At 41.5% G+C, this 20,827-nt stretch overlaps 4 protein-coding genes across 6 annotated transcripts; 3 read left to right on the top strand and 1 right to left on the bottom strand.

Annotated features, from left to right (window-relative positions):
- Positions 1-5,554: 5,554 nt before the first annotated feature.
- On the top strand, positions 5,555-6,112 carry ndufb3 (NADH:ubiquinone oxidoreductase subunit B3). The gene is made up of 2 exons (XM_069725407.1): positions 5,555-5,761; positions 5,870-6,112. The coding sequence occupies exons 1-2, from the start codon at positions 5,634-5,636 to the stop codon at positions 6,018-6,020; spliced, it is 279 nt and encodes a 92-aa protein (XP_069581508.1). The 5' UTR covers positions 5,555-5,633; the 3' UTR covers positions 6,021-6,112.
- Positions 6,106-10,335, bottom strand: LOC138636992 (UDP-glucuronosyltransferase 1A1-like). Its single transcript, XM_069725402.1, has 9 exons — positions 9,576-10,335; positions 8,578-8,641; positions 8,350-8,498; positions 7,840-7,967; positions 7,545-7,638; positions 7,253-7,378; positions 7,086-7,173; positions 6,754-6,973; positions 6,106-6,521 (listed from the first exon to the last, which is right to left on the bottom strand). The coding sequence occupies exons 1-9, from the start codon at positions 10,104-10,106 to the stop codon at positions 6,251-6,253; spliced, it is 1,671 nt and encodes a 556-aa protein (XP_069581503.1). The 5' UTR covers positions 10,107-10,335; the 3' UTR covers positions 6,106-6,250.
- Positions 10,336-11,818: 1,483 nt separating this feature from the next.
- On the top strand, positions 11,819-14,984 carry LOC138636994 (uncharacterized). Of its 3 annotated transcripts, none has more exons than XM_069725405.1 (6): positions 11,819-11,898; positions 12,537-12,599; positions 12,740-13,215; positions 13,997-14,072; positions 14,163-14,249; positions 14,336-14,984. In XM_069725405.1, the coding sequence occupies exons 3-6, from the start codon at positions 12,774-12,776 to the stop codon at positions 14,721-14,723; spliced, it is 993 nt and encodes a 330-aa protein (XP_069581506.1). In that variant the 5' UTR covers positions 11,819-11,898; positions 12,537-12,599; positions 12,740-12,773; the 3' UTR covers positions 14,724-14,984. The 3 variants fall into 3 exon arrangements, with proteins under 3 accessions (XP_069581506.1, XP_069581504.1, XP_069581505.1); XM_069725403.1 differs by lacking the exon at positions 11,819-11,898 and adding an exon at positions 11,936-12,051; XM_069725404.1 differs by lacking the exon at positions 11,819-11,898 and adding an exon at positions 11,969-12,420.
- Positions 14,985-17,147: 2,163 nt separating this feature from the next.
- On the top strand, positions 17,148-20,379 carry LOC138637006 (C-X-C chemokine receptor type 4-like). The gene is made up of 4 exons (XM_069725424.1): positions 17,148-18,793; positions 18,875-19,083; positions 19,177-19,460; positions 19,549-20,379. Exons 1-4 carry the CDS (start codon positions 18,779-18,781, stop codon positions 20,142-20,144), a joined length of 1,104 nt encoding a protein of 367 aa, XP_069581525.1. The 5' UTR covers positions 17,148-18,778; the 3' UTR covers positions 20,145-20,379.
- The last annotated feature ends 448 nt before the right edge of the window (positions 20,380-20,827 follow it).

The following is a 20,827-nucleotide window of genomic DNA, read 5'->3' as shown; positions in this document are numbered from 1 at the left end:
CCTGTTTCTCCGTTCTTTGAATGCTCCTGTGACCGTTCACTCCGTTCAGGCTCCTCTGTTTGGGTTGTTGAAATTCCTCTATGAATTAGCAGGGTTGTGTGTGTGTGTTCAAAGTCCGCAACCAGTTTGTATCAGTCCTCACTGGCTGGCAGCCTGAGACCGCCAGTGGTTTAGTGTGTAATTCAAGTTATTGTCTTTCACACATAAAAGAAAATGCATCATCAATGCTAAAAGTCATTGGAAAAGGAAAAGGTCAGTGGAGGTAAAGGTGGTGGATGTTTTTGGACTCACCACGTGAGTTGTTGTATGAATCTTAAGTTTGAATGTTTAATCAATAAGAGTATTTATTTGTGTAACGTTAAGAGTACAACGTGTATCAACTTAGAATAGCTGGACTGTGTATTAATCATGAGACAGCGTTAGATAGCAGAAAATCTTCGTACATGTTGCTTCCTGAATGTCAGGTGGTCTCAGGACTGTGAATGTTAGATCAAACCCATTGTGTCAGGACACATGACACGACAGCAGATGTGGAACCCCCAACGATAAAGTCAAGAACTTAACCAGCTTAAAAAGAAGTTCTTGGTACTTCTGCCTCGCGAGAACACTCGGCTTATTGAGACCTTTGATTTTCAATAAACCTACATTGCATCAGACTTCAAAGACTCTGCGTATGATTACGATGACTGCAAATAATGTGAAGGGACCAGAGCATCTAGGCCCGCCAAGAATTTCCACCACAAAATGTCAGGGATTTTGCAGACACAGCGTTTATGTGCACTTTATTAATCCCATTATTCTCCACTGAGAGGTGAAACTGGGGGAGAAAACCTGATAAATTACTGCAAACTACCAGATGCAAAGAAAACCCGAAGAGCAGGCAGCGAATATTGTATTTACTGTTATGAAAAAAAAAGACTTGTTCAAAACCGTAAGGAGTTAAGACAATAAGACGGAGTCACACAACAGGTGGAAGAAAATAATACCTGTGAATTGAGGCTTTTAGTTTGGTTTGTTTAACCTGAATTCAACCACGTGAACTCTTTTACAAGAAAGCCCGAAATGGGGCGCAGAGTTCATACGGACCCTTCATGGGCTCCGTAAGGTAACACATAAACATGATTTACAACAATCAAAAGTCGCTATAATGTTGTATTACCACAGCCGCTGGGAAGCATTAAGCATACTATATACTAAAAGTATAAAAACAGTTTACTCTATGCTATATACTATCAGTATAAAAACAGTTTACTCTATACTATATACTATCAGTATAAAAACAGTATAATCTACACTATATACTATCAGTATGAAAACAGTATACTCTACACTATATACTATCAGTATAAAAACAGTATACTCTATACTCTATACTATATACTATCAGTATAAAAACAGTATACTCTACACTATATACTATCAGTATAAAAACTGTTTACTCTATACTATATACTATCAGTATAAAAACAGTATAATCTACACTATATACTATCAGTTTAAAAACAGTATACTCTATACTCTATACTATATACTATCAGTATAAAAACAGTATACTCTACACTATATACTATCAGTATAAAAACTGTTTACTCTATACTATATACTATCAGTATAAAAACAGTATAATCTACACTATATACTATCAGTATAAAAACTGTTTACTCTATACTATATACTATCAGTATAAAAACAGTATACTCTTCACTATATACTATCAGTATAAAAACAGTTTACTCTATACTATATACTATCAGTATAAAAACAGTATAATCTACACTATATACTATCAGTATGAAAACAGTATACTCTACACTATATACTATCAGTATAAAAACAGTTTACTCTATACTATATACTATCAGTATAAAAACAGTATACTCTTCACTATATACTATCAGTATAAAAACAGTTTACTCTATACTATATACTATCAGTATAAAAACAGTATAATCTACACTATATACTATCAGTATGAAAACAGTATACTCTACACTATATACTATCAGTATAAAAACAGTTTACTCTATACTATATACTATCTGTATAAAAACAGTATAATCTACACTATATACTATCAGTTTAAAAACAGTATACTCTATACTCTATACTATATACTATCAGTATAAAAACAGTATACTCTACACTATATACTATCAGTATAAAAACTGTTTACTCTATACTATATACTATCAGTATAAAAACAGTATAATCTACACTATATACTATCAGTTTAAAAACAGTATACTCTATACTCTATACTATATACTATCAGTATAAAAACAGTATACTCTACACTATATACTATCAGTATAAAAACTGTTTACTCTATACTATATACTATCAGTATAAAAACAGTATAATCTACACTATATACTATCAGTATAAAAACTGTTTACTCTATACTATATACTATCAGTATAAAAACAGTATACTCTTCACTATATACTATCAGTATAAAAACAGTTTACTCTATACTATATACTATCAGTATAAAAACAGTATACTCTACACTATATACTATCTGTATAAAAACAGTATAATCTACACTATATACTATCAGTTTAAAAACAGTATACTCTATACTCTATACTATATACTATCAGTATAAAAACAGTATACTCTACACTATATACTATCAGTATAAAAACTGTTTACTCTATACTATATACTATCAGTATAAAAACAGTATACTCTACACTATATACTATCAGTATAAAAACTGTTTACTCTATACTATATACTATCAGTATAAAAACAGTATACTCCTTGCTATATACTATCTGTATAAAAACAGTATAATCTATACTATATACTATCATTATAAAAACAGTATACTATATACTATATACTATCAGTATAAAAACAGTATAATTGCCGACATGTGGAAAGGCTTCCCCGGCATGGCGTAAGAGCTGCCTCTTTCCTGGTTCGTCTACAAAGCTGCGCACATTTTACTGCAACGCTGCGTCTTCTCTTCCCGACAGCAACACAGGAGCAGCCCGGGCAGCAGTGGATAACTTAACCAAGACTCTGGCCATCGAGTGGGCAGCCTCAGGAGTCCGAGTCAACGCTGTTGCACCTGTATGTACACGTCACCAGTCAATCAGCTGCGGAGGTTTTCCGTCATGCGTTAATTAGAAATGTGTGTGTTTGGTTGGTTGCAGGGAACAATCTTTTCCAAGACTGCCATGGAGAACTATAAGGAGCTCGGACCGCACCTTTTCAAGATGTCTGTTCCATTCAGTCCTGCAAAGAGACTGGGAGTGCCAGAAGAGGTTTGTACCTGGTTAGCAGCACCCGGCAAAGGCAGAGACGAATATTTGATCGCACTAATATTATTCTTCTCATTGTAAATAGTTACTGGCCCCACCAAGCTAACCAATGTTTTTTTGTATTGTATTCATTATATTTTATCTCTATGCTGTTCTTTTTTCTCTCTGCTCTCCCCAAACCCCAAACAGTCAAAGTCCAAACTCTTAGTCTGGTTTCTTTTGAAAGGTTTTCTTCCCGTTAAAAGGAAGTTTTTTTTTCCTTCCTGCTGTTGGAAGTTTTCTTCTTGTTAAACGGGAGTTTTACCTTCCTGCTGCCAGCGGTTTCTTTCCGTTGTAAGGGAGGTTTTCCATCCTGCAGTCAGAGGTTTTTCTGGTTAAAAGGACGTTTTCTTTCCTACTTCCTGAGGTTTTCTTCTTCTGAAAAGAGTTTTTTTTAAGAAAATAAAAAGCAAAGAAAAGTGTACAATCATCTTTCCGTGTGTAAAATACGACCTGTATGTGTGAGAGGAAGCAGGAGACTCTTCTGACTAGTTAGTCAGCTCTTCATAGGCTTCTTATATGTGCAATACGAGTTAATAGATACAGTGATCATCATCATCATCACTGCAGGGGCAGGGTTGCCTGGTCTCAACACCACTGTTAATGTGAGTGTGTATTCGAGCCGGAAATCAAAGTGAATAAAATCCTGGCTCAGTGTAGGATTAAGGATCGTAGCTTAAACTTGTAAATATAAATACATTTAAACAATCTTGGGGGCAGTTTTTGTCGGTCGATCACAGTTTTTAGGGCCATTCTGAGATTTCTTTGGGTAGCTTTTCCCTGTGCCGCCTTTATTTCCTACAGTGATCAGTCCTCAAGCATCAGAGTAAGTAACCACTGATTTAATTTCTAACAATGAGTCGGATTTTAAAACATTGTTAACATCATCCATTTGATCAAATATTTATTTTAACCAACGCTTCAAATAAATGTCGTGGAGTAGAAAGTACAATAATTCTCTATAGATGCAGTGGAACTATAAACACCATGTCAAACACGACACTATACCGAGATCGTATAAAAGTAAATTGTCTATAAGCCTGAACACCAGGGAGCTTTAGCTGACTCAATATTACAGCAACAACTTTGTTTTATTGTTTAGTCACAACAACATAGATGTAATAATGCAGACATTGTAAAAGCATTTGTTGAATCGTATATATTCACACCACAACTTGCATGATGGCTCAGTGGGTCAACAATTCACTTACAGGACTTAACATACGAGGTATTAACCGCCTCACAAGAAGTTAAAAGCCTGGGGCTCCCCACCGGCCACAACTGAAGAAACCCTCTGAATGACACGTAAAACATCTTTAAGAAACTGAAGTTCAGTCCTCTTTGAGTAAAACTTAGAAATCTCCCGACCTGGATGACAGAGAACCTTCACACAAAAATATTTGTGTAATTTTGCCAGAGTCGGCTAAACAGCTAATTTGAATCCCTTAAGTCTCAACAGTGATAAAAGACGCATCATGTAAATACGTAAACATTACACAAATTTATTTTTTTAAAATAGGCGAATCCCAGGATTATATCACAGTGTTGTAGTAGGTTGTAATTCAGTGTTGTTTCGCATTTTGTTCAGTAAAACGAGTCATTAAGCTTTCCTGTGAAAATGTAATCATAGTGCCATGTTTTGAAGCAGGAACTCCAGTGAAGCAGCAAAAACTATTTTTAACAATATTGATTTCCACGAGCACAGATGTTAAATAGACGTTAAGAACATCCACCTCCACAAGTTTTTCCAAAATTTCTTAGGAGGTGAAAATGATCCAATTGTTTCTGTGTTTGAGATTAAAGCGTTATTGTTTAACGTGTTCTCGGCTGGCCTCTAATATGTGCCTTTTATGTGTCCTTTAAACATATGAGCATTTTTGCATGATGATTACATCAGCTTTGGTCCAAATGTTTTTCAAATGGAGCAGGAGACAAACTAACCTGTCGATTTAAACAAGAAAATAGTTCCTCTGTTGTACAGTAAAATAAAAGTTTTCAGACGTTCACTTCTGGTTGACGGAAACCAAAGATGAGGTAGTTGTTTTCTGATTATAATATTTGTTGTGGTTCAGGTATACAAACGCAGCTAGGGATTTAAAAACATATATATGTTCTATATTATAATGGGGAAAGTCTTTTTTGCCTGAATTTAAAAAGGCTTTCTAGTTGATTAAAATGCACACGACGAATGAATTTGTGGCCTTTTTCTGATGCTAATGACTGCAAATGCAACAAAATACGATTTTCTGTTCTCCCAGAGAGCTGAAGGTTGATGCGCAATAAAGGCCTCTGCTAACTCGCCTGTATCTGCGTGTGTTCAGGATGGGAGGCGACCACGGCCACAGCAAAATGTCAATGCCCGACTGGAGACAGTGGAAGACAGAAGGAACCCCACTGGAGTTCACGCAGCAGAGGCTGGCAGCCAGGGGCCTCAAGGACCCCTGGGCACGGTGAGTACCGGTACCTCCATGAGATACATCAGACATGTTTGTATCCGTGACGATCACTGACACTGCCGCCCGTCCTCGTCTCCTGTTGCTCTCCCTTTCTCTCTGCAGAAACGAGGCGTGGAGGTACTCGGGCGGCTTCGCTCGTGCGGTGACTCTGTCAGAGGTTCTGCTGAGGGGATTCAAGTGGGGCTTTGCTGCCTTCACTGTTGCTCTGGCTGTCGAGTACACCATGTTCCCCCCAAAGAAGGGCGGCCACTAATGCTCACTATAGTCCCTCAAACCCAAAACCTACCTGATGGAGTCTCATCATATTCTGTATTTTCTGTTTATTAAATGTCTTTTTGATCACCACATGACTTTACTTGGTCTTCTTAAGGCTGTTTTGTAATATAACTTCACACACTTGCAATTAGGTTTTGACTAATAATTATGTATTTCTTAAAATTTCCCTTAAAAGAAAAAAAACAAAGAAGCATTTACATAATCCTCTTATTCCTGCTTCCTCTTCCCGCTCAGTTTCCGGTAGCATAGTTTCATACATTTTGTTGTCAGTATGACAAAAACCAACGCTACAGCAACCAGTACTGCTATCACATCCAGGCAGAAGTACTGGATCCAGTTGAGGTCATGGACAGCAGCTCTGAGATGCGTCGCCCCTTTATGTCGCATCACAAATTCTGTCCAGTACACGGAGAGCTCGAGCGGGTCCACCAGCCGGTCGTTATGAAGAGCTGACAGCTTCTGCATGTTCTCTTTATAGCTGGACACACACACACACACACACACACACACACACACACACACACACACACACACACACACACACACACACACACACACACACACACACACACACACACACACACACACACACACACACACACACACACACAGGTAGGAGGGGTTGAAGAGTACAACAATGAAGTGAGGTAGATGGCGTGAAAATGAAATCCACAAAGGTCACAGTTTGAGCGACGGTCTGACCCCCTCACCTGGTGTCATTGATGAGCTGATTCAGTCCTTGAAGAAGACTTTCCGTGGTGATAAAAGTAATATCCAAGACGATTCCCGCTTCTCTGCTCGCCATCTTCTTGGCGTTGTCAGGCTGGTCCCCGCCCAGCGGCACCATCAGCATGGGAACAGCGTGACACAGGCCCTCAAACAGACCGTGTGAGCCGGCGTGAGTGATGAAAACACGAACTCCTGGATGGGCTAACACACAACACGTGCAGAGACATCAGACGTTATCATATGCGACGCATCACCCGTCGGCTCGGAGAATCGTGTGTCACATTTCAGGATGTGTCGACGTGGTGTCACGCACCCAGCAGGTCGTTCTGAGGCACCCATTTCATCACCTTCACATTTTCTGGGACGTTGTCAGGAAGCTGCCCGGTGAACCTCCAGATCACCTGTCGAAGTAGAAATTACAGAAGTTTTGATTGTTGCATTGATTTCTAATATAACAGATGTTGATAAATGTTCCCGTGCCTTCTGTGGAATCTGTCTGAAGGCTTCGAGGAAGACAGAGGTGATCTTTTCAGGCATATCTGACACCATGGAGCCCAGAGTGAACACCACGAAGCCATGCTCTCCTGACACCCACGACTCCAGCTCCTGCAAAAGTGTGAGCACAACACTTTCTTTGTATTCCTCACTTCCTTTCTATTCATCTCTCAGTCTTTCTGCTTCACAATCAGTGTTGATAAGTGAGCAGGAGGTAAAAAAACAACAACAACTACATGATGAATCTTAATTGTAATCTAAAATACATAGTTCTTACTTCAGGCAGAGGATTTCTCACATTGCAGTTGATTCCACCAACTAGTATGACATTCGGCATGAGGGGACGTGGTAAATCCAGCATGAAGTCTATCCTGGTTAAACACAGAATCACAAGAGATGGAGAATTTAAAGACATTTTTTATTTCAGTGTGATTTAGTCGATAATTGTCACCAACAGGAAAGTCAAGAAAACTATTAGTGGATCAGTATTTAAATTAGTGCTTCTGCATATGACTATATTGGTGCAGCTATTCTTCTCCCAAATAACCCTAAGTAGCCTTTGTTCTCGTTACCTCAGCAGCCAGATAGCAGAGTCTGACAGCACTTCAGCCACGCTCACCTCCTCTCCCAGGAACCGATAGGCTATGTGGTCAAAGTGCCAATATAGCACTCTGCAGAACAACGGCTCCAGTAAAGCCACCTGTAGGTCAGGAAAAAAAGTTTATGTTAAGTAAGGTAAATTTTAACTGCACTAAAATTTAAGTTGTAAATTTGAGACACCATGACCTGCATAATCCAGAACGTGCGATAAAGTAGGGAGACAAATTTGAAGGGTCTTAATTGGTCAAACTACATAACCATAACACGTTTTACAATTATATTTTTGCCTTATTACTAAGACGTGCGTAATAGAACAATTACTGTAGACGGGGAAGATATGTTAGAGTGACTTGAGTTGCACAATCTGCGGGGGCTGCATTAGTTTACCAAGTTAAATGGTCACCTATGAAACAGCAGAGTTTATTTAATGTAAGAAAAACTGAGCAGCATGTCCTCGCTCCTGTGCGTCTCTATGTGCTCACCAAAGTGTTGATCAGTCTCTCCTTGAAGTTCATCTTATCTGTGTATCTGGTGAAAAAGCGAGGCACGTAGGAGGGCGGGGACGGGCAGCCTGCAGAACTCATATCCAAGCCACACGGGATACCTCTCAGCAGGTTAATGGTCGGGAGACCTGGAAGGAGTTCAGCACAGACTGGTGAGAGACCGTAAAAACGCACAAACACAGATAATCCAAGTGTAGGGAAACTCACCTAATTTCCGAGCTATTAATGAGCCTGTCGGCACCATGGGGTCTGTCAGGACGGCATCGAAGCCCTACGAAGTGAAACAGTGAGCGGGGTCTCCAGAAGAAAGAAGAAAAACTTCCAACAGCAATTAAGCAGCAATTAAGAAGTCTCTGTATCTTCTCCTATCTGGACTCACATGACACACCAGAAGAACAGCATGTCAATGGCACAGAGTTCACTTTTTATTATTCCTTCTCACATTTCCTCAGTCCCTTTGTGACTAAAGTGCATTTATTGAAGAACTGTACTGTACTGTACAATTTTAAGGTATCTTTTGTTTTATTTTAATAAGTGTTAAAGGTCCAATTATCCAGTATTTCACAGAAAAAGCAAAGCAAAAATAAATTTTTGTACCAGAATCTAATTTATTTATTTTCCAGCCTCATTAATTATCTCATGATCCTCCAGATTTATCTTCAGACACAATTGAAGGGCCTGACCCTGACATTAATAAACACTTCATTTTAGTACCTAAATAAAGCCATTAAAACTGGCTCCACTTCAGCCTCCTGCAACAGTAAAGGGATATGTCACAATGATGCAGCAGTATTCACAATATGATAATAATAATAATAATAATAATCACCATATTATCATATTTTTCTGTTGAATGAGAACTTTTCTTTTTATACTTTAACTTTAGATGATAATAGTTTTATTCAAGTGAAATTTTGATGTAGGACTTTTGCTTGCAATAACATCATTTCACATGATTATATTAGTATTTTACCTAAATAAGGGATGTGCATGCTTCTTCAAACACTGTCCCAACTTCAACACAATAACATGAACCCTTCACAGTCTAATGCAATCCAGTGCAGCACAATCTCCAAAAAGTAGTTCAATCTCCGCCACGCTGACACCGTCTCAACAAGAGGCCTTACAGATGTAGTATTATTTGCAATGTTTGAATTGAGCAATTGAATTGTATTCTATTTTACAGCATCTGTATTTGAACTCACCTGCTGTGCCAGATGTGATATGACACTGTCGTTGAACAGTATACTCTCTGCAGTGGTGTGAATTATGCCTGTGATCCTCTTTAACTGCGAGAATCGAGACATTACTTTGCTCAGGAAAGGCTGTGCAGATTTGTCCAGTATGTCCTTGTGTGTGGACAATACAGAGTCGATATAAGCCTGGTCATAAGGAACCGGATAGGTCAAGGTGTCGTAGTGTTTCCCCGGACCCATCCGCATGCTGATCTCTGGTATTACCACGGTAACCCTGTGTCCACGGCGACCCATTTCTTGGGCAATGGCTTTTACACCCACCCAGTGACTCCCATCCATGGGCACCACCAGCAGGTTGCCTAAAAAAGCTGAAGAACCGGTTCTACTTGCAGGAATGGTACCAGTGGCTTCAGCCTCTTTCGTCTTCACCTCCTCTGGTCCGGCGTCTTCTGCCACAGATCTCCTCATCGTGTCTGCAGCCCCGTTCACCTTCATCGCCACATTTAGCAGCAACAATACAAACACCGCTGCTTTCCTCATTGTTCTCTCTTCCTATGTATCAGCAGCTAACTGAATCCAGCACAGAGATAACAGCAGAGTAAAGGGAAGTAAAAAGTAGACAAAGAAACCGCCCTGTTTCTCCGTTCTTTGAATGCTCCTGTGACCGTTCACTCCGTTCAGGCTCCTCTGTTTGGGTTGTTGAAATTCCTCTATGAATTAGCAGGGTTGTGTGTGTGTGTTCAAAGTCCGCAACCAGTTTGTATCAGTCCTCACTGGCTGGCAGCCTGAGACCGCCAGTGGTTTAGTGTGTAATTCAAGTTATTGTCTTTCACACATAAAAGAAAATGCATCGTCACTGCTAAAAGTGGGGAAAAGGTCAGTGGAGGTAAAGGTGGTGGATGTTTTTGGACTCACCACGTGAGTTGTTGTATGAATCTTAAGTTTGAATGTTTAATCAATAAGAGTATTTATTTGTGTAACGTTAAGAGTACAACGTGTATCAACTTAGAATAGCTGGACTGTGTATTAATCATGAGACAGCGTTAGATAGCAGAAAATCTTCGTACATGTTGCTTCCTGAATGTCAGGTGGTCTCAGGACTGTGAATGTTAGATCAAACCCATTGTGTCAGGACACATGACACGACAGCAGATGTGGAACCCCCAACGATAAAGTCAAGAACTTAACCAGCTTAAAAAGAAGTTCTTGGTACTTCTGCCTCGCGAGAACACTCGGCTTATTGAGACCTTTGATTTTCAATAAACCTACATTGCATCAGACTTCAAAGACTCTGCGTATGATTACGATGACTGCAAATAATGTGAAGGGACCAGAGCATCTAGGCCCGCCAAGAATTTCCACCACAAAATGTCAGGGATTTTGCAGACACAGCGTTTATGTGCACTTTATTAATCCCATTATTCTCCACTGAGAGGTGAAACTGGGGGAGAAAACCTGATGGTATTTTAACCCACAATCAACCCTGTTTCTCCTGATCATTTCATCCAGTATGGTAAAACGTGTGAAGGCTCTGTAGCAGCAGGGCGGCCACGAGATTGTTGTTTTCTGATCCTTTGATTTGTTTGTGTGAATTTGCACAACAGCAGCTGGTTCCTGTGATGCATCGTCATGTTATTTTTAGCCGGTCTTGTAAATGCGTCCTGTGTCAAAATGAGCCCTTAAAACCACCATCAGAATAGAATAATTTCCTTTATTGATATTGTACTGGCATACAATAAAAGTTCAGGCACATCACCCATAAAAACAAACTGGAATATAGGCCTATATAATTATTTTAGTTTTCACAGGCAGACATTTGGACTTAGATTAAAAAGCGCAGGTGTTCAGTTGTCCACCCTGAACCTGTACTAAAAGATGAGAAACCAAATTCATGGTCAACTTTGTTAATTGCACGTACAATTAGACGTATCAAAATAGGTCCCGAGACAAAGGTGTGCTCGCATAGTGTTCAGAGAGAAAGCTGTGTTTCATCAAATTACCACAAACTACCAGATGCAAAGAAAACCCGAAGAGCAGGCAGCGAATATTGTATTTACTGTTATGAAAAAAAAAAAGACTTGTTCAAAACTGTAAGGAGTTAAGACAATAAGACGGAGTCACACAACAGGTGGAAGAAAATAATACCTGCGAATTGAGGCTTTTAGTTTGTTTTGTTCAGTTGTGACTTCCCACCATTCAGACCCTTTTCCAGTTGGTGGCGCCATTTCTTTTTTTTTTTTTACTTTTTTTTTTTTTTTTTTCTCCCAAAACATTAAAAGAAGAAGCAACACGCTCGGGACAAAACACCGTGCACCGCCTCGCGCACCTCCAGGTAGGTTGTCCTCGAGCCCCGCGACACGAGTCACTGAAGCCCGCGAGCCAATATGTGAACACGAAAGCAGGGAGATCTTTCACAGTCAGGTGTCGAGTCAAAACCGATCAGGAACATGTCGGACCACGTAACATGTGACGGAATAGGGAGGAAGTAAGTTTAAAGACGACCTGCGATGCGTAACGAGGCGCGAGCTCTGCTCCGATGTCCGTCCTCGGGACGTCCGGGTTCACCTGGACTCCGGTTCGCTTAGCCGGGATGCTAAAATGAGCTAAACAACAGTTTGGGCTTCGGGGGGAGCTCAGGGCCTCAGACCGACAGCAGCTGGAGATTTGATACGAGTTGATCTCGATCCGACATGTTTATGTTTGTGCGTAAAGGGACGTTTAATTGGATCATTTGTTGATGACGCAACAAATCAGGCAGCGCTGTCAGTTTAGTCACGTGTCCACCGGACGTCCACAACATGGAGAGATGAGCACTGGTCATGTTCAGTTCAGTGTCTGCAGCAACAACTGAAAGGTCACCTCACAACAAACCGGAGATACACGAGATCAGATCTATAATTCTGTGCTGTGTTTTTTTGTTGTTGTTTTGATTATTTGTCCAAGGAGATTTGTTGTCTTTCTATTTTGCAGGTATGATGCGGATGGATTGGATTCATTCATTCATTCGTTGTCCATTAAAGTAAAATGTTACAGGTAAGACGAAAGGGAACGTTTTCAGCCTCCGTTAAATAGTGAAATCAAACACAGTCGTGCGCCTTAATGACCACATGCCGATTGCAGTGCACTTTACATCTGCCGTGTCCTGACGGGTCCCCTGGTGCTCTCTGTCACAGGTCCTATGAGTATTGTGTGAAGTGGAAAAGATCCATGTATCGCCGACGCTCCTCCAGACTGCCGAAGGCCTCCAAGCAGAGCCCCCAGAGGAGTGTCCTGCCAAATGAAGAGGTCACCCGGCGTAAAGGGAAAGGTCAGAGGCCGACGGCATCGCTGAGGAGGGCCGAACCCGGTGACGCGGATCAGGGGGAGCAGCGCGACATCCTCGACATCATCAACAGCGCTCATGAAGCTGAGCGTGGCGCCCAGAAGGACCACGGGGAGTCTGTGCGGGTGCCTGATAGCGCACTGGACGAGTCGGACGACGACGGCGGCGGCTCACTCTGCAGCGGCCGAGCTTCTGATTGTGTCCTCCCGCATGATGTCACCCCCCAGAAACAGAGGCCTGCCCAGGACCTGTGCCCGTCCTGTCGGAGGCTCTATCAGAGGGCAAAGAGGATAAAAGCACCAATCAAAAACAGACTGCTGGACAATGGTGAGTGAACTCCTTCTTTGTACGAGCAGCACGAATAATAATGTTTTGTCTGGCAGGAGAAATGGGGTCACTGCTGCAGCGAGAAAAGATGAATGTTTTCATTGTAATTCTTCAGTTATTCTCCTTTAATGAGCGCTGCTCTGATTGTTTCAGCACTGAGAGTCATGAATAACACACATTCCTGAAGTTATCCTCATTTTGTGTGAACCATCCTATCAAGCAGCTGCATCCAAATAAAATGGGAAAATCTGTCAACATGTTTTTTTGGACATCCTAAATCTACTGTAGAAAATTATATTTTCAGCTGGTTTTTGCTGGCAGGATTATATTTCATGGTATGAACAAGAACCAATCTTCTAACTTCTAGGTTTCACACCACTGTATGTCTACTCAGCAATAGGCGGATCCACGTTGTTGTTGTTGTTTTTGCTGTTATTGACATGACGTCACCATAAAACTCTGATTAGCGTCATAACCTTATTGAGTGGATGCAGCCCCCAAAAAAATATAAGACCGGATCTGTTGTTGTCACAATCTTATTTTCAAGATAGAATATATAAAATAAAACAAGGACAGAATCATAAAAAGATTGTTTGCAGTGATCATATCTACAGAGGAAGTGTTCAGATATTTGTGCATAACACTAATGTGTGTGTTTGTTTTTTCACAACTTTTACAAGAAATAAGACGTGAGACAGTAGAAACGTTCCCAAGTTGAAGTATAGCCACGTGAAAAGCACTACATTCACTCCAACTCCCTGTAACAACTTGTGTTCCTCAGATCCCAAGTCCCTGACATGTGACCAGTGGGCCCTCGTCAAGAAGTGGACACCGGGACGGCGGCCCAAAGCAAGCAGGTGCGAATCGCGTTTGTGGCTTCAACACTGTTATTCCAGTCCACTTGCTCTCTCAGCTGACTACAGCTGCGCATGCTCTTGTTTCGTCAGGAAGATGTTGAGCCGCGTACGGTTCGAGCCGTGTGCAGCGGCGGGGGGATCGTCAGCCTGCGCGAGGCCGCACGCTTTCCTCCAGAGGTAAATGCGATTGCGCGCGCGACGCGCAGTTCGGATCGGTGCGCCCGTTTTTCATGTAAAATGACTCGTGCTCGTTTTTGCGTCAGGAACCTGCGGCGACGCGTCGGAGCGCCGGCGAAAACGGAGAGGAAGAAGAACAGGAGGAAGAGAACGGGAGGAGATTCTCGGGGCTCCCGTGTTGCCAAGCAACAGCATCTCCACACCGACAGCCACCACATCAGCTGCACGGACGATGACACGCTCAGCTTTCACAGCGGCCAGCACAGCTTCGAGGCCGGCGGTGATCAAGACGGCGAAGATCAAGCGGACACGGATCTGAAAACTGAGTTGGTTCCCTCCTCGGTAACCCTGGAAACCACCAAGCAAAGAGAGGCCCCGCCCCGGCCGAGGGCGTCGAGGAAGACGATGGGATTCAGAGACTTGCTCGCCCAGCTGAGGGGCAACAGCAGCGTGGTCGTCAGAGAAACACGTTAGCAGGGTGACTCTTAAATTCTCTTTAAACTAACCGCTCCAGCTTGAGGCTTCAGTCAGTGAAGCAGCTTTTACTCGTGATGTTTCGTTGGTCTTCAGTGTTGTTCGGCCCGGCTGCTCTTCTGTTATTTCCTCGAGTTTAGTCACCGGGTTCAGTTGCTGTCGCACGCTGTCATTTTTTTGTTGTTATTAAATTTTAAAATAGTGTTTAAAGTTTCACACAACAGGAAAACTGAATAAATGTGTTTTGTTATTTACATTGAATTTACTCTTTGCCTTTTGATAATTGCAGCACAATCAGATTATCACTCTGTAGCTGCGCCCCAGCTCCATAACACACCTCAGTCGAAGCAGCTTATGAGTATAAAATATCTTCACACTCAAATAAAGAACACTAAAAATGTAGACTGTTGTCCCACAATGCAGTGCAACCAGGAAATGGAGAGCGTTCTCCCAGCAGAAAACAAACACCCTTTCTGTGTCCAAAATCACTCCCTATTTACTCAAATTTGTAGTTTTCTATTTTAGTGCCCGAGTGTATAAATGTAACCAATGTGTAGTCTACCGTGACACTAAAGCAGCGTGTACTCTACTGTGCTGCCATTCAGAAATGCAACGGTGTCGGTCGCATGTCTCGGCAGCTTTCGATGAGGACTCATGATGTAGGGTCTGAAATCTCAGTTTACTGCTCACGACAGAGCGAAGTGTCCGTTGTGTCGGGAGGAGTGAATGAGGAGGGATTTCAGACAACCTCCGTGTTTGAGTGGGCCGTCGATGAACACCTTTTTTTTTTTTTTTTAATTTTAAAGTGCACAGAGAAAGGATGCTCATAAATAGATCTGGGAAAGTTTCAGAAAACGACTGGATGTCTATGTCTTCCACATGATCTACAAAAAGGCAAAAACAGAATACTATATACTATCAGTATAAAAACAGTTTACTCTATACTATATACTATCAGTATAAAAACAGTATACTATATACTATCAGTATAAAAACAGTTTACTCTATACTATATACTATCAGTATAAAAACAGTATACTATATACTATCAGTATAAAAACAGTTTACTCTATACTATATACTATCAGTATAAAAACAGTATACTATATACTATCAGTATAAAAACGGTTTACTCTATACTATATACTATCAGTATAAAAACAGTATACTATATACTATCAGTATAAAAACAGTTTACTCTATACTATATACTATCAGTATAAAAACAGTATACTATATACTATCAGTATAAAAACGGTTTACTCTATACTATATACTATCAGTATAAAAACAGTATACTATATACTATCAGTATAAAAACAGTTTACTATATACTATCAGTATAAAAACAGTATACTCTATACTATATACTATCAGTATAAAAACAGTTTACTATATACTATCAGTATAAAAACAGTTTACTATATACTATCAGTATAAAAACAGTATACTCTATACTATATACTATCAGTATAAAAACAGTATACTCTATACTATATACTATCAGTATAAAAACAGCTTACTCTGTACTATATACTATCAGTATAAAAACAGTATACTCTGTACTATATACTATCAGTATAAAAACAGTATACTATATACTATCAGTATAAAAACAGTTTACTATATACTATATACTATCAGTATAAAAACAGTACAATCTATACTATATACTATCAGTATAAAAACAGTTTACTCTATACTATATACTATCAGTATAAAAACAGTATACTCTATACTATATACTATCAGTATAAAAACAGTATACTATATATGGTGTGTGTCTGCTGATGGCAGGTCCTGGCCAGGAGCCACTCTCTGAAAACATGGTAGAGATATTAGCTTATTTTTTTAACTCTTCCTGAAAGTTGTAGTACTGCTTACAGGTTGTGGGCTGTGTTTTTCTAAAAGCCCACATGGTGGTGCTACTTGTTTTCATAATGGGAGCATACAAAAATACTCTGTAGCTCAGAGCGGTGTTACAATGTGAAGACCTCGGGTACAAAGAGCACACATATATATATATATATATATATATAGTTCATAGGGAGTGCTCATGTAAGGGTTGTATGGGTAATGCAGTGACATACATAGATACATATAGGTCATGCACGCAAGCAATTATATTTCCTACAGCATATTTCGTACACATGGGCAGTTCAGTGTGCTTCACAGAGGTTAAAGCAAAATAAGTAATATATAAAGATAAGCTACAATGAGGCCCTGTGATGGACTTGGGACCTGTCCAGGGTGAACCCTGCCTTCAACCAGTGAGCTGGGATAGGCTCAACTCTGTTCAGGATAAAGCGGGTATAGATAATGGATGGATGGATGGAAGATACAATGACTATGATTAAGACAACAAAGCACAGTAGATAAAATAGGAATTAAGAAGGAAGTCATTAAGAGATAGGAATACAAAGTGCATACAACGGATTAAAAAGATAATTTTAAGCCTGAGACGTCAGCACCCCACCAGCAGAGACAGGAGGTCTACTTAACTGTAAAGTGCAATGGGGTTAAAAATTGAGAGGGAGCTCAATCACAGGCACATGCAAAGAGTCATGTTTTTAATCTGGATTTAAAAAAAACATGAAGGAGTGAGCTGAGTGATGCAAGCCTGCGTTGTTGTCACTGCAGGTGTAACGATGATGACATGACCAGAGTCCTGCACTTGGTACAGCTGCATGTAAGGCAGGTTTTAATTGATGTAATTACTTACACCTGTGTGGCTCCTAAATGTCTTAAAGCTGCACAGTCTGTGAAAACATTCAGTGCAGGATTACCAAGTGATCAGGAACATGGTGTTGAGCAAAAAGCAGACATGAGTCTTTTCTAAAAACAGCAGTTTTCCACAGCAGTGTTGTTTTTTGGAGATTTTTACGTTGATAGTGCTGAATGCTGAGGAAGGGTGGGGAGAGTGAGACGCAGATAAGCAGGCCGGGGATTCAGTCATGATACTTTTAACTGTTTTTTTTTTTTTCTGAGTTTGTTTGTTTTGGAGTTTGGTTACTGTTTACTTCTTGGATTAGTGTATTGGAGGAGGATGGGGATTTACAGTTTGAGCTGCCACATCAGGAAATGTGTCTGCTGACAGAGTCTGTATCACACAAGGATGAGAGACATGGAGGGAGTTTATTGATTAATTGATCAGTTTACAACTTAATTAGATTTATATCAAACATGTGAAATTCAGGGGGGGGGGAACAAGGCCATTAAACACTTTATTTTTTATTTTTCAGTCTTTAGATGATGAAATATATTTTTAATACTCAGGAAATTATTGACATTTTACTGTCATTTTTTTCAGTTCGTAATGCATTACTGATATTTAACTTTAAATTAATTAACTTTTTTTCAAACTAGTCAATCAATTAACTGAACGTAAAAGTTACTATTAACTCCGCTGGCACACTCCAGGCTCCAGGCTGCGTTCCTGCTCACATCAAGTGTTGTAACAACCCTTTTATTTTTCTCTCAGAAAGGTGACGCACTGATGTTGCAGCCTCGCGCTTCAGCGACAGTGAAAGCTCTTCCAGTAGTGTGTTGAACAGAAGTGATCAGAGGAGGGCTGATAACCATCATCTCACATTCATTTGCAGAATCTCTCCCTCCTGTTCTCCAATACGTCTCTGTGTCTCCTTCTCACGCGGGTATGCATCACATAAGACAGTGACGTAAATCAGACGAGTGTGTTCACACTGCGGTGGCAGCTGTTACTCCTGCTGTTGTCCTGATTTAACTGAGCATGGAGTTTGGAGACACACACACACACATTATTTATTGTCTGATTGTCATCTTTCCTATTGCCAATAGGTCCTGATTATCACAAACCAGAGGTCTCAGGGCTAAAACAATTCAAACACACACACAGAGCACCACAGCATCCTGTGATAGATCCACTATCAGCACCTGACACCTCGAAAACAGGAAAAACGTTTCAGCACAGATGTGTCGGAGTGTTTTCGGGGAGGAGCATGAACACAACTATAAAACCCCTGCAGACAGAAATCTCCGCTCCACTCTGCTGAGAAAGGAGAGCGTCTGTCTCCGTCATGTCGTACTATGAGGTAAGAACTGTCTGGAACTTTTATCTGACTTCATAAAGCTGTCAAATCCTTTTCCTTCATCATCCTGTCATCTGTCTCCAGCACATCTTCTTGGACTACGACGTCAATTACACAGGATCCGGGTCTGGTTCTGGAGAACTGGGAGTGGACCTGGAGGAGCCGTGCAATGTGGAGCACGTGATGACGGCTGAGCTGCAGCAGGTCTTCTTGCCTGTGGTGTACGCCTTCATCTTCACCCTGGGCATCACCGGAAACGGCCTGGTCGTGGTGGTGCTGGGCTGCCAGCGCAGGTGAGCGGACGCGAGGAGGTGGAGGAGTTAAAGCTTGAATTGAAAGGAAGGGTGAGAAAAGGAATTGAAATTGGATGTTCACTTTGTCTACAGGTCCAAATGCAGCCTCACAGACCGGTACCGCCTCCATCTCTCGGCTGCTGACCTCCTCTTCGTCCTGGCGCTGCCCTTCTGGGCCGTGGACGCAGCTCTGACCGACTGGCGCTTCGGAGCAGCCACCTGCATCGGCGTGCACGTCATCTACACGGTCAACCTGTACGGCAGCGTGCTCATCCTGGCATTCATCAGCCTGGACCGCTACCTGGCGGTGGTCCGAGCCACAGACACCAACACCGGCGGGCTGAGGCAGCTGCTGGCTCACAGACTGGTGTATATAGGTGAGTATCGAAGATTGCTCGGGCCTCTGCTGATGTTTCTGTCTCCTATTCCAGTCCCTCACTTATTTATATCTTCTTTTCTCTGCAGGTGCCTGGTTGCCCGCTGGCCTCCTGGCAGTCCCAGACTTGATCTTCGCCCGAACTCAGGAGGGAGGAGAAGGCTCCACTCTGTGCCAGCGGTTCTACCCAGCAGACAGTGCTCCTCTCTGGGTCGCAGTCTTCCACCTCCAGCTGGTCCTGGTGGGTCTGCTTATCCCCGGCCTGGTTCTCCTGGTGTGCTACTGCATCATTGTCACCCGGCTGACCCGAGGTCCACTGGGCGGCCAGAGGCAGAAGCGGCGGGCGGTGCGGACCACCATCGCCTTGGTGCTCTGCTTCTTCGTGTGCTGGCTCCCCTACGGAGTGGGCATCTCTGTGGACACTTTGCTGCGCCTGGAGGTCCTGCCCCGCAGCTGCAGGCTGGAGGCTGCATTAGGTGTCTGGCTGTCCGTGGCCGAGCCCATGGCGTTCGCTCACTGCTGCCTGAACCCGCTGCTGTACGCCTTCCTGGGGGCCGGGTTCAAGAGTTCGGCCCGCAGAGCCCTCAATCTGAGCCGGGCCTCCAGTTTGAAGATTTTACCTCGAAGACGCCCGGGGGCCTCCACGACCACCGAGTCCGAGTCCTCCAGTTTACATTCCAGCTAGTGTTTGCTTGTGCTGGGGGTGTGTGTATACTGTATATAATGGATATATATGCATATATATATATATATATATATATATATGCATATATATGTGTGTGGGGGTGTGTGAGGAAGTTCAAACAAAGTGTCTGATAAAGTAAGGAGCAGTCTGCTGGCCCATGACTGGTCTTCTTGTAAATAAGGTTGTTCTGTTGCTGTGTTGATGTTTTGTTGGCCTACATGTTTGTAATAAAATATGCAAAATACTCCTATTTGTGAACGTGGCTTTTTTTTAAATTTATTTAAAAAAAAAAATTTGTTTCCTGACTGAAACAGTCCCTCAACCACATCTAACGCCTCACTAAACAGCTCTCATTCTCAGGTAGATATTAAAATCCCCAACTACACAAATACAAAGATAAATAATGACATGGGAGATGAAGGTATTTGTTTATCATAAAAGACACCTTAAAAAGAGACAGGAACGATTGAATAGAGAGAACAACAAGCCTGAAATGTATTTGGTCTTAATTGTTGGTCAATAGTTGAATTCCTGATTGGAAATACTCTACGTTAAGTTTGGTGTTTTGGGAGCAGAGCTGCTGATTCCCAGTATGTGACGGGATGTGTGCTTCTAATCGCATTAATCATCAGCTCGTCTCGCTTCATTCTGATTCCTTATCATTCATCTGTGTGACAGCTGAA

Source organism: Brachyistius frenatus, unplaced genomic scaffold, assembly GCF_029030835.1.
Source record: "Brachyistius frenatus isolate BFR_SWC_R1_liver_20210118 unplaced genomic scaffold, ASM2903083v1 Contig_422, whole genome shotgun sequence".
Classification (NCBI taxonomy): Eukaryota; Metazoa; Chordata; class Actinopteri; family Embiotocidae; genus Brachyistius; species Brachyistius frenatus.
The sequence above is the reverse complement of the archived record's forward strand: the minus strand, read 5'-3'. Positions and strand labels throughout refer to the sequence as shown.